The sequence below is a fragment of the Xyrauchen texanus genome, chromosome 38 (assembly GCF_025860055.1).
Source record: "Xyrauchen texanus isolate HMW12.3.18 chromosome 38, RBS_HiC_50CHRs, whole genome shotgun sequence".
Classification (NCBI taxonomy): domain Eukaryota; kingdom Metazoa; phylum Chordata; class Actinopteri; order Cypriniformes; family Catostomidae; genus Xyrauchen; species Xyrauchen texanus.
Genome location: NC_068313.1, coordinates 17486417 through 17500039, shown reverse-complemented (window position 1 = coordinate 17500039; position 13623 = coordinate 17486417). Strand labels below are relative to the sequence as shown.

The following is a 13623-nucleotide window of genomic DNA, read 5'->3' as shown; positions in this document are numbered from 1 at the left end:
AATGCACAGTGACATATATTATGATTAAATAAGTCTTGCTCGCGTTCTAATCTAGCTGCATTAATCGTCCGCGCTCGAGGGATGAGCGTCCCCGAGGCGGAGTCTCTCTCAACCGTGTGCAGTTTCAATCTCTCCCCCTGAGATCGGGACATTCGCGCAACTCATAGAAGAGGCACCGACCACACAGAGAAATGCCAGTTTCTGAGTTTATAGTTATTAACATGAACTGCTTCTGTATTATTTGAACTTTAATAAAGCTGTAACGCATTAAATATAACTGCATTTAAGATGTAACGCATGTTTCCTTTAAAGAGCTCCGGCTCCTCTATTCCACAACGAGGAATAAGGATTTTTTTTTTATAATTCCCTAATACTTTGGGATCTACATAAGATGAAGCTGTGAAAGTTTAGAGTGCATCTGGACTGATCTGTGTAATTCTTCAGGCGTGAACTGCAGTGCTGCTCTCACGCTTCATCATTACAGTTCAATGTGATTTCATGTTACGTTAAATGAGATCAAACGACTATTAGACAACGAACATTTTTCTCGACAATTTTTTTATTTTCATCGTTGTTGATAATGTCGACTAAACGTTTCAGCCCTAATGCAAATGATAATATGCTTTTAAACTCACCTGCTTTATTTGCTTGAATAAATCTGTGTGTCTGTCATTACAAATAGGTTTTTGCTGATCTATGATGTTTCCCTTTTCATCAACCTCAAATCCAAAGAATTTCCAAACCTGGCTTTTTCCAATTTTCTTTTCGACAAGATTAAGTTGAGACTCTGCAGCAGCAGCTACTTTGCTTGTCATCATCTTTTGCTTGTTGTGAGCGTTCGAAAGTTTCCGACTCTGATTGGGAACCGGGTAGACCCGGTACTCTGTACTCCTGTACCTTCAGAAATTCTGGTATCATAACATTTTTTTGGTTTGAGTACCGACTTGGTACCGGAGTGCCGGTATTTTTGACAACACTAATTCTGAATAAATTCTAGAGACTGTTGTGTGTGAAAATCCCAGGAGATCAGCAGTTACAGAAATACTCAAACCAGCCCATCTGGCACCAACAATCATGCCACTGTCCAAATGACTGAGATTACATTTTCCCCATTCTGATGGTTGATGTGAACATTAACTGAAGCTCCTGACCCTCCTGAGTGATTTAATGTTCTGCATTGCTGCCACACTATTGGCTGATTAGATAATCACATTGATGATTGTTGGTGCCAGATGGGCTGGTTTGAGTATTTCTGCAACTGCTGATCTCCTGGGATTTTCACACACAACAGTCTCTAGAATTTACTCAGAATGGTGCCAAAACAAAAAACTGTGAGTGGTAGCTCAGTGAAATGAAAAAGTGGTCAACAGAGAATGGCCAGACTGGTTTGAACTGTCAAAGTCTACGGCTGTAACTCAGATAACCGCTCTGTTCAATTGTGGTGAGAAGAAAAGGGTAAGCACTGTTTTAGCGGCATGAGGGGGCCTACACAAAATAGGCAGACAGTTTTAATACTGTGGCGGATCGGTGTATACACTATATATATACACGCACACAAACAAAATCGTAATCTGGTGAATATACTGTACAGTATGGGCTATAAAAAGCTTAATTTGGTAAACACTTAAATATAGAGTATTGTACCAGAGCCAATCCAAAATTTCACAATAAGAATCCCGAAATAAGTAAGTGTATTTCGGGCTTGTTCATAGTCTGGCATTATGCTCCAAATCTTTTTTTTTACTTCTCCTTATTATTGGAAATTTGGTTGCAGAAATAACTGCATCTTTTAGTTTATATATTTTGCACTCCTGTAGCCTCTATGTCTGTACCGTCATAGTAATGAAAGGCTAAGAATTGTTTTTATTTTTTCAACACTCTATAAATCGATTAAAAAAAAAACATTTGGTTGATTAATTGGGTTATCTGTATTTTCCACCACCTTAAATTACCAGTATCGTCAAAATGTATTTATGATCTCAAGGTGAAGTTAACCCCTCTCAGGAACCTGCATGCATGTATGGGGCTGTTTTTCTTGTCATGTCACTCTGCTTAGTCAACATCAAAATCCCCTCTGACAGCACTTTTGAGAGTAGTGCTGCAGCTCGAGGGTAATATTTGGTCAAATTCATATAATTTCACAGAAAAGACTGTTCGCATCTACAGTATCAGACATTCAAGACATATCAGGGCAGAATTCTTCATGCAAAAGTTTTTACATCTTTTTTAATAAAAGAACCGTTTTGATGTCTTTCATCAGGTTTCCCTCTTTGAGGTGGTTAAACTGTGGCAGTGAGGGTGTGGTCAAATATTTCAGAGTTCCCTTTGTTTATATTTCACACTTGAATTATTAATGGCTTAGGGTATGCTTGTTATTGCTAGTCTTATTTAAGTATTGTATTCATCATGATCATGCACCATTGGGGTTGTTTCGAGTGTTTTGGCACACACTTCCATTGATCTTTCAGTTCATTTGTATGGCAAGGTTCACAGTCACTCTAGCCATTTGAATTCAATAATGCCAGCTTTGATTTAGTAGTGATGTTGTAGTGTTAAATAATTATATTAACCTAAATGCACACAAATGTTGCTCTGCGTATGCAAGGAGAACTAGAGGTAAAAGATGCAATCTTTAAATTCAGACAGCAGAATATCTCATATCAACTGAATTTTTAGAAAGCATTTACAGGGCATAGACACTGTGACACAGTTGCCCATGTTAGAGAGGTCATTCATGGCTAAATCTTTAGCTAATATAATTTACATGGTCTATATATTGTCAATTCACCAAGTTGCTTGATATATATTTTTAGACCTTGATAAGTTTGCTTTAACATAAACATTTGCCATGCATGAAATTAACATATCACTTTTCTCATTTGCATATATATTAGTCACAGGCAGCTGTAAAGTAGATGATTGGCCCTTTCTAAATATATTGTGACATGACAAAATAATGCACAATTTTCTAGATTAAAGGCATGATGTAGCTTACACACGACACATCTTACCCCACTCTCCTGCATTCTATAACACATAACATGTTACATACAGTATACAGACATTAGACTAATTAAAATGGCTCTTGCATATTGTTTGTTGGTCATAAAAACAATAACAATATTGGGTAAATAGTGATGCAATCAATGAATGCCAGTATGCAATGCACATGTGTGTACCAAAGCTCAGCGTGTCAACAGGCCTTTACGCTTTGCCAAGGTTGGAGGTTCATCTTAAAGTGAAATCTGCTTTCCTTCCTCCATCCCTCCCCTCACAGAGAGGCAGCTGTTGGAGTGACTCTGTATCATGGAGGCGTGCAGTGGGATTGCAGCAGCGACATTCGGTACAGCTCCAGCACCCCTGACAGACACATGCATTCATGATCCCTGTGAAGGGTGAGTAGCAGCCTGCTTACTTTGCCTCTCGCTTCCAGCTGCACCTTTTTATTTGCTTTGACTGCAGCTGCAATGTGGGATTACGATAAGTCATGCCGTATAGTGTGTGTCTGTTTTACAAGGTTAGGTGAGGCATTTCCCCAACAATTGACTGAATTGCTGCATAATCAAGGCATAGTGCATGTACACCGTGGTGGTTTTGCAACCACAAGCATTTTTGACTGTCATGTGATCGCTCACCTTATTCTATTTCCAAGACCGCAGATTTCAGCAGCGCTGCTTGCAGTAGATGTGAATTTGTCTCCTCAGGAGTAGATTATAGTGGTGATTTGTGTGCAACTGGTGCCCTACAGAGATGATAACAAAGGCACTAGAGTCATCAATGAACTTTAATGGGTTTTACCACCCTTAACTGAAGCAGGCACAGTTAACTGTAATTTGTTATTTGGAATTCCCTATCCTGCCCTTTATGTACCATTATGTTGGATGTGTGACTTTTAAAGGTGCAATGTTTATTTATGTGCCACTAGTGCTACCAAATGAAAATAATGATACTGTTTTCATACAGGGTTCCCAAACACTCACCGTCTTTATTTGGATGCCTTTCTCAGTAAATATTGATATGCAATTAATTGTCATGAATTTGATTAATCACGTTATTAATTTGATAAAAATGTAATTGATTTACAGATAAAATATAATATAACATTTGGAATTCACTAATCTGTCTTTTACATGAAGTACCATTATGTTACATTATAAAATGGGAGTAAATGTTTACTCCTTTCTTCCATGGCCTAGACACTATCGTTCTATCCTAAGTTAGTCTATTTTCAGGTTGAAAGGGGGAATGTGTGATGTTCTGAAAACAAAAACACTGTCTTTTGTCTGCTGAATGAATCACCTAAACTCTGGCCATTCATTCCAGCTTTTATTTCCATACCAAAAGGCCTCTCAATCCTTAAAGCTGTTCTAGCTCACCTTTCCTTACTCCAAGAGCACCTCATATTTCAAGTTACGATTGAACCCTTTTCTTTGTTACTTGGGTGGTTTTGTTGTGACTGACTGATTGACTCCACAAAACCTTGTTCACCACAAAACACAACACACAATAGTCTTCTGTCGTGCACTGCCGATCACATCTTCTACAAAGTCTTCTTGTTTCGGCCCCCTTGGCCATGTTCTGATCTGTAGGTTGAACTTGTTAATGCTCTGGAGGTTATCTGAAACTGGTGGAGAGTTTTTAATCGAAGATGATATTAAATGAAAGGTGAGCATTTACTTTGAGAAACTAGTGTTTGGTAAATGAATGAACCTTTAGTATAATTCATAATAACTGGGTTGTAATCAGAGATCTGGCAGAGAAGGAAGTGTTCCTGCTTGTGGCTTTTAATAATGCTGTTGGCAAACAGAGACCCTGGTTTGAATCCAGTCTGAGTCATGTCCCGATCCCTTTCTCCCTCTCTCTCTCTCCCTCTCTCTCTCCCTCCATCACTTTCCTGTCTGTCTGTATAGAGTTTAACAGACTGGTTCTGTAAATATAAATTCCATTCCTTTTCTCCTTCAAGATGAATTGATTTTTAACTATTTTGTATGATTGTTAAGGGATGATATATGCTTTTGTTGAAGCCATTAGTCCATGTTATTTCAAGTTCATAAAAAAAAATGTTATTTTGAGCAAATACATGCTATTTTCACGGTGTACAACATGCATCAAATAGTTGCTGATATACAGAAATGAATATGACCTAAACAGCAAGCATTAGCAATTAGCTGTATTTAAAAAAAAAAAAAAAAAAATGAAATAAAACTTATCATTCAACAGAAACTATTATTTCCTCCACAATGTTGAAAGTTTACTTCTCCCAATTAGGAAACTTGGGTATCAGAATGATCTGAATTTCCCACTCATAAGTACAACTTGATGGGTTGTTCGTGTGCAACTTCAGAGTAGAACATTTTCAATAATTCCGATAGTGTGAAGGCAGCATAAGTATACAGTCCTGTACCTTTTGTCTTTTTGTCCAATATTTCAAACACTTTGTGCTTCAAATCGAAGATTGGAATGTTGTATTTCACCTCTGAGCTAGCTGAATTGGTTCATGGATTACAATTCCTTTATTAAAGATTTGATGTAATCTCTATGGAAAAACATAATGAGAAAAATACTTCAAGAACCAATACTGCTGATAAAGTGGGTGGGCACTGTTGGACTCTATTGTACTCTAAAGACTTAAACGACCAAAAGTAACAAAGGGCAAAGTGTTCTTGATTACAAGAATATTTTAGCTACTATACATCCTAAATATCTTTATAAACAGTCTAAAGAATTAATGTAAGGTCCAGATCCCCCAAAAACAAATCTGATTTTGTTATTTTCCACATTTTCCTATATCCTAGAAGCTAACATTGAAAATACATGTGGACTGGCATGTGCTTTGTTGAGCTGCTTTACTCTTGTGTTATTGACACAGCCTGGCCTTGGTGGACCTGTAGTTAATCGTTTGGTTATTGCGTCAGACACGGTCATGAGTTCAGCGTAATGAACGGTGCCTCTCAACTTGGTTAGATTATTGTCCTTCTTAATTTGGGAGTCAGACCTGTTAGGAACATGAACTTGGTCAACAGGAGGTCAATTTGTCTATCCTTTGTCACTTTAACACAAATTCCAATCATAATATTAGAACAGTTATATTAAGTCATACAAGTTTGGTACGACATAAGGGTGAGTTAATGATGACAGAATTTTCATTTTGGGTGAACAATCCCCTTTAGAGCCTAGATCATGTATTTCAGTGGAATTTTTGCCATTGTGATAATGATGTAATATGTGATGCTATAACATAATGCAGAGGTATGCATATTAGGGCAAAAGCTTATTTCGGTATAACCCTATATGATTCTCTTTTCTCTTAAGACCCCACACAGAGGAGGATGACAGGGAGGAAGACCGGAGCTTCCGGCAGACGGCCAGCTGGGAGGACGCTATTGCTGTTATGGTGTGTCCGTGCCCTGACTTACTATAGATCACGCATCATGTGGTCAGAGTGTTGTGTAATCGTCTGTTTGTGTGTGTGTGTGTGTGTGTGTGTGTGTGTGTGTGTGTGTGTGCGTGTGCCTTTGTATATGCAGGCACGGGGTGCATCGGTGGTCCCCGATCTGCCAGACAAGTCCTCTCCGCGCTCATGTGCCAGCACACCCAGTGTGAAGGTCAAGAATGTCAAAAAGTAAGTGCTTGTGTGTTAAAATGTGTTAACTCACTCTTTTGTTGTTTCAGACCCTTATGATTACATTTTTTCAATGGAGCACAAAAAGATGTTAAGCAGTATGTTCGTCTTAGGCAATCTCTTTTCAATAATATGAAAGTGATCGGTGAATGAGGTTTTTGTGTTCCCTGAAATAAAGAGTCATATGGGTTTTGGACAAAATTAGGGTACATGATGACAGAATTGTAATTTCTGTGTGAACTATCCCATTAAAAGGAAGGTCTCAGACATACAGAGCAGAATACTGATGAGCTGTTTTGTTTTGCAGACTTTCCCTTATCAAAGGCCATTTTCCCAGACTGGCAGAATGTGCTCACTTCCACTATGAGAATGTTGACTTCGGATCTGTTCAGGTGAGGGTTGTACTGTAAATGAAGTCCTGCTGAAGACCATGATCCCCCATGTTTGAAAGGAATTTGTTGATTAGGCTCTTGGCTGTGGTCTTGGTTTGGCTAGTTGCATAGTATCAGTCATGTTGAAATTAAGGCTTGGTTTATGTTACAAACAATCCACATTGGGTCTTTTAAGGTTAATTGCTACCCTATCTTAAAACTGTGAAAAACATCTTTACTAGCACAAACTGTCATATCAATACATAGAGTATGTTGCCCATTACCATTGTTCATTTCTTCAGAGTGAAAGCTATGTTTGTTAACCGTTTGCAAATGTCTGTTAGTAAAATTTGTTAAAGGGACTCATACTCTACACTTTTAATAATATTATAATTTAATACTACTTTTTAAATGTTTCCCTAAAGTCCACTTATAATGTTAGTCAAGGTTACTTGCATCAAAAACAATGGCCAAATACTTTTTAATACTATTTCTCTTTTTATTCCAAATACAATATAGTTTTACATTACCATATTCTACCCTTCCTGATACTTACCAATCAGTCTATTTTTGCTACTGTTCCTTTAAGACTTCTGTATGTTATGACTGGCTAACCTCTTCATATGTAAATGCAAATGGAGGAGTTCACGCTGCCTTCGGTTAAAACTTGTGTATTATTTGAACTGCATGGTTTGTTTTTACAGATGTTTTAGAGATTTAGGGTTTAAGGTGTTGCATTATGTCAACGAAGTTGTAAACTTGGACATAACTTTACACAGAAAAGGTTAGTAAGCGATTTTAACACACTAAAATCATTTTAACACACATTGTTTACATATTGTTGCTATACTTTTGAAATAGTGAGTATTTTAACATTTACTGATTTGCTCCATAGACTTCCATTGTAAATGCCTTACTATGTTTCCATCCAAGTTGTGAGTTTTTATTTATGTGAAAAAACATAATATCACAAAACAATGTGTGAATAAAGCCACGTTTCCATCCCCTGAGTTCAAAATAACAAAATCGTCCCTTCCGTATACGTAAATTGTAACCACGGTGACTCTTTTATTATTAAAATACTCGCAGATTAGAACTTGCAGACAAAACACTACAGAACTCGTCTCATGTCTGGGAGCGACAACGCATCCCACAGTTCTGGGAGCACTATGTGTGTGCGTTCCTCCATCCTTATGACTTTACCATGCGGACCTATAAGAAATTTTTCAATTGTCAATGAAACTGCTCTTCGGCACAGTTCAAGTTTTTATTTGACTTATTTGCTCCATAAACACTAGGCAGGGTGATTTGGATTTTCTAGACAATGTTATTTCAGGATGGCCAGAGCGACATTTCAGATGAGATGATTGGTCCACTGTTCATTATGAACAAATTAATCAGTCACATTTACTTTTTTGATGCACATCTTGGATTCCTAATAATTAATGCTTTATTCATCTGTCACAATAATGCAATTTATATAAAACTGAATTTTAATCCGTATTTTATTTTTATTTTATAAAAATATTATATTTGAAAATATTTGAATTATTATGCATTGTTTATATGAATTATTTATTTGAGGCCTTTCTCAGGAAATAATGATTATTGAGATTTTATACTGAAAAATTAAATGTATTATTAAAAACTACACTCATAGCAGTTATATGCATTTCTTTGAATTTCATTCTATTTTAATTCTACTGTAAAACCTGCTTTAATGGGCACTCAGGCCGAACACATTTGTGCGCTAGAAACTGGTGTCTCGATACATGTTTTAACCAGTTCTGTTTAACTTGACGCGCTATGCGAGACACACAAAAAAAGAGAGACCTGGTGCAGTTATCAAAATGTCAGTCTAGCACACATTTACATTGAAAAACAATTGGAAAATTAGCGAGGATGGATGCAAAAACACATTCATTGTGAACCCCCCCCCAAGTGACCCCTAGTATCCATGTTTGACTGGTTGGGAAACACTACTCTAATGTATTGACATTCATACAGATTTAAGTGTGGTTAAATTGTCCTAATACTTTTTGGGGCCACAGTAGAGACATTTCCCTTTGTTTAGTCTGTGTTGAGTTCTAGAATAAAGTATTAGGTTAACCTCCATTGTGTGTCGTCTTCATGCAGTCCTTTGTTGCATTCCCAAAGGTGCTGTGAATGTTCCACATTCCTCAGCTCAGGTTTACAGAGGAGCCTTCGAAATCCCTGCCTGTGCCCTACAAGTGTAGAGAGAACTAGAGATAGAGATGGAGGAGGAGGAACGGGGCCAAATGCAGGGATGCGTTAATGAGCTTTTAATGATCTGAGACCAGTTGCACTTCGTCTGGTCACCTCCATCTCCATAAGAGCAGCTGTTTGGGACATTGATTAACTTGCTATCTCCTCAGATATAAATCCTCCCAGACAGAGAGGAGGGCCACCTCACTCGCAGGATTTAGATCTATTCTAATAAAATGGTGGCATGTTTCAGCAGGTTCCATAAACACAAGAACTTTAAGCAAAATAAAGATTTTGTAATGCATCAGCGCATTAATAAGGCCTGTTTCACACTGCACATAAAAACCTTGCATAACCCCCCAACAATATAAATATATATATATATATATATATATATATATATATATATATATATATATATATATATATATATATTTCATAACAACATTCCATCAAATTGAATTATAATTTTTAACAAAATTAAATTAATGAAACATCAAATATTTAGTGGATGCTGCAGAAACACTTGTAAGTGTGAAAGCACAATATGAGCCTACTGTTGCAGTTAGAATGTGCTTCGTGTACACACTGCTTGAAGTAGGTCATGCTGGATTATATGATTTTTCATATTCTTGCCTGAAATTGGATCTGATTAATTTCTGATCTTCTAGGCTTTCGTCTCATCTCAAAGGTGCTAAATAAGCCTGCCGTTTATCTTTGCACGTAGAGTAAATTGCAGTACATTTGAATGGATTGCTGAGAAACCTCAAGTAATTTATAGCACTGTAGCTCTAGCCAGCAAGGACAGAGAAGGAGAAAGGGCAACACATGATCTTTGGTTTACTCTTTCTAGCTTTTATGTAACTTGAGGACTTTCCTCGAGGATTATTGCTGTCTCTGTCCAAAAAAAGCTTTTGCTGCAATTTACACAGGTGGAATTTTAATCCTTGGATTTTATGGAATAAACCATAAATTAAGTCCCAGTGTGGCCGTTGACATTTTTACCCACAGTTTCATCACAAGCCTATACAGCAGATCCAAATAACTGTACAGACCAGATGCTGCACATTTTGAAGAAATGTACTTGTCTTTTATTTGTTAACTACTGTAAGTTTTAACTTGTTTGTTGGACATGTTCTGTGCTTTTCAAAGATTCAACCAAAGAAAATCCTTTAGCATTTTTTTCAAGTGGGAATTTTCCAAAAAAGAAGTTTAGACAGGGGCTGTTGTGGGAAGGTTATAGAGGTCTGGAGAGTTTGCACGGCAGCATTCAGGGTTTAAAGACCGCATGATATCAAAATTGAAGTTTTGTTTAGTTTTCTTTAGCAGATATATTAATTTAAAATGTCAATTCTTTCTTTACCTGGAAAATGGGCCAACAATATTTGACTCATATTGCACCCATAAGCCTATTCAAATATTTGCCCCTTTCGAATAAGAGCATTTACCACACCAACTTGCAATAATAAGTACTGTAGCAAATTAAGATTTACTAGTGTGTCAAATGCTGCCTTCATGTCCTCCGGGGAAGTTTTTACTAATGAATTCAGAAATCATAATTACAACATGCAAAGTGATTTTGGTCTAAATAAAATGGGCATGTTGGGCAATCTCATATTTATTTCTCCCTTTTTCGCTTGCACCAAAATTAAGAAAATGTGTTGTGAATAACTAATCCATGGATTTTTTTTTATTTAATTAAGTCATGCCAGCTCTTTGAATAATTTTGAAGTGTTATGACAAAAATAAGTTGGTAGGTTTGATCTTGGTGGACTAGATCTCTTTACACTGCTGCTGCAGAGCAAATATGAAGATTTGGTACTGCTAGAACATATACAGACTTGCTGTGTTTAGCATGTAAGACATGCTACTGCTGCTGCACAATTAGACATGCATAAGACATGTTACATCTAGCATGCAGGACATGCAATCCCCCTGATCTAGACCTGTGGTGCTGTGGAGGAGGAGGGTTTTAGAGTGAAAACTCTTGTAGCATGGTGCAGTGATAACAGCTTATCTGCAAACAGCTGAGACAATTTAATATGAGTCAAAGAGCGAGTATGCAAGTTGATTGACTAATAGATAACATGTCAAAGGACCTATCAGCTTGCCCCATATAAAGTTTCATAACTGCTTAAAAATTTTTTTGTTGAACCTCAATTGGCTATTTGTCATCAGCAGTACACAAACTGAATTGCACAGTTTACATTTAGAATTACTTATGATCAATAGCACATTGCTTCCGCCATGATTATTTGTTATTTCACAACAGAATCCTAAGTTTCCCCACTGGTGGTTATAACATTGTGTTGGTATTTATGAACATTCATCTTGTAAATACTATTATTCTATGCCTTGATATGTCCCAGTCCATCTTACTGTTACAATAAGAACATACATCAACACAGGAAAGAAAATTGTGTTCATCAAAACATTTCATGGAGTCTTTCCATGTCACTGAAATAAGGTTTTGCAGGTGCGAGGCTGATGTTGCAGAAAGTAGCTGGAAATTAAATGTTTCTAGGGATGTCCAACTACAAAACATTCCAGTGTTGATATTAAAAGGGCTTGGGATGCTCCTATACAAACCGCCTTGCACAAACATCACAAGAGCTTGCTTCAGTGCTGCCCTGTTGGTTACCTTTCCCTGAACTGTTCTCTGATCATTCCTTCACCGTGTCAGAGAATGCAGCTTCACTCTGCACAGACACAGTAGGAGGGCTGTCATCCAGCGCAGGGAGGGGCTAAGAGAGGGGTGGGGGGATCCATTTCTATATTTGTCCTCTTGTTCTGTTGTAATTAGACACAGTAACACGCACATTCATACACTGCAGGATATGGATGCAGCAAAAAAGATGTGTTTCAGACAGGAAACAAAGATGCAAGCATTTCTTTTCTGCAATGCAATGCCGATCTTCATCCTGCTCAAATCCGACTGTTTGTTTTTGATGAGCTGGGTAGACTAAGCACAGGCTGCTTATCTGTAGGGGCGTGTGCATCTGCATACAGCAGCAGAGAGGCTGAATAAGGAAAGTCTCTCAGGTGTAAGATCATAGGGAACTCTCGGGTGCTGTGGATCAGAATGGGACAGGGCAGAAGAGGAGGTAGACAACATATTAGTAAGTATGCATTCAGTTTCGTTAAGAAATAGGTGCAAGATTGAAATAATAATCCATCTAATAAATAATATACCCTATGGAAATAGATGTTCTTGCAGTTTGCCATATTTTGGTGATATGTGTTATATAAGATGTTCAATGCTTGCACTGTACTTGTTTTTGAGGTGTTATTGACACAACTGTAAAGGTAACACTACAGACTAACACAGTATTAATCAGTTTCTGTGTGTTTTGTAACATTTATAAGCCACTGTTAACTAAAAGAGCTTCAGTGGAGAGGTCTAAATGGTTTTATTGCTGCAAATGCTTTATAATAAATTGTTTAAGGGATGGTTCAGCCAAAAATGAAAATGTATGTTATCATTACTCACCCTCATGTTGTTCCAAACCTGTATGACTTTCTTTTTTCTATTGAGCACAAAAGTAGATGTTGAGAATGTTAGGGGCTGACTGCCTCTGTCACCATTCACAGCATTGCATCTTTTTCCATTCTTTGAAAATGAATGGTGACTGAGTATGTAATTTGCTTACCTTCTGCCTTACATCTCCTTTTTGCTGCATGGAAGAAAGTCATGCGGGTTTGGAAAGACTTGAGGATGAGTAAATGTCCATTTTTTATTTTCGGGTGAACTATCCCTTGTATTTGTGTTTTAGCTTTTCGGTTTTTTTTTACATAATGGTTAATGGTTAACACATTCTTTGTTATTGTTTTGATGTTGTGCTTTTTAAATATTCTTAATAAATAGTAACTGTAAAATAAATATGACACAAAATAATGTCTTTAATATTATTATTTTCTATGCATATATTTGTGTTTTGTAATCAGTATTGGTTGAAGTGTGGCCTTCCAATTAAAGTATAGTAGACTCAATGGGATGTCCATTAATGTATATTATTTTAATGGCATTCCGGTCAATATTTTGTGCTTGGGTGATTGATGGTGACAGATCCACAAATCAGGTGTTTACACTGCAGTTTGCGTATTACATTACTGAACTGCATTGGTGAAGTAGGTCATTAAGCCTTGAGTAAGTTTGTTAGATTTAGACATAAATATTCAATGCTTTTATTTGTTTATTGCACGTTTGATGTAGCTCAGTGTTGGATAAGCATTTTCTATCAATTAAAAGTCTGAGTTGATATGGAGTGCTGGTGTGTGTTTGTGTTTTGAATGATGCACAGGGAGTCTCCATTGCTAAAATAATGCAGAGAGGCAAATTACAGCAGACACTACAAAGACAGCACTTCCTGTGTTGAGTTTGCAGAAGCATGAATTATTTGGGTC

The 13623-nt window shown here is 37.1% G+C and overlaps 1 protein-coding gene across 2 annotated transcripts in view; it reads left to right on the top strand.

The window, feature by feature from the left end:
- The window catches only part of LOC127631827 (rho GTPase-activating protein 32-like), a 51545-nt gene that overhangs the window by 1720 nt on the left and 36202 nt on the right, over positions 1 to 13623 (top strand). The window contains exons 2-5 of one of the 2 annotated variants that reach the window (XM_052110191.1): positions 3278 to 3395; positions 6313 to 6394; positions 6528 to 6622; positions 6930 to 7014. In XM_052110191.1, the coding sequence (XP_051966151.1) occupies positions 3307 to 3395; positions 6313 to 6394; positions 6528 to 6622; positions 6930 to 7014 (351 nt within the window). In that variant the 5' untranslated portion in view covers positions 3278 to 3306. Of the gene's footprint in view, positions 1 to 3277; positions 3396 to 6312; positions 6395 to 6527; positions 6623 to 6929; positions 7015 to 12293; positions 12339 to 13623 lie in introns of those variants that run through there. The other variant, XM_052110192.1, reaches the window with a different exon arrangement.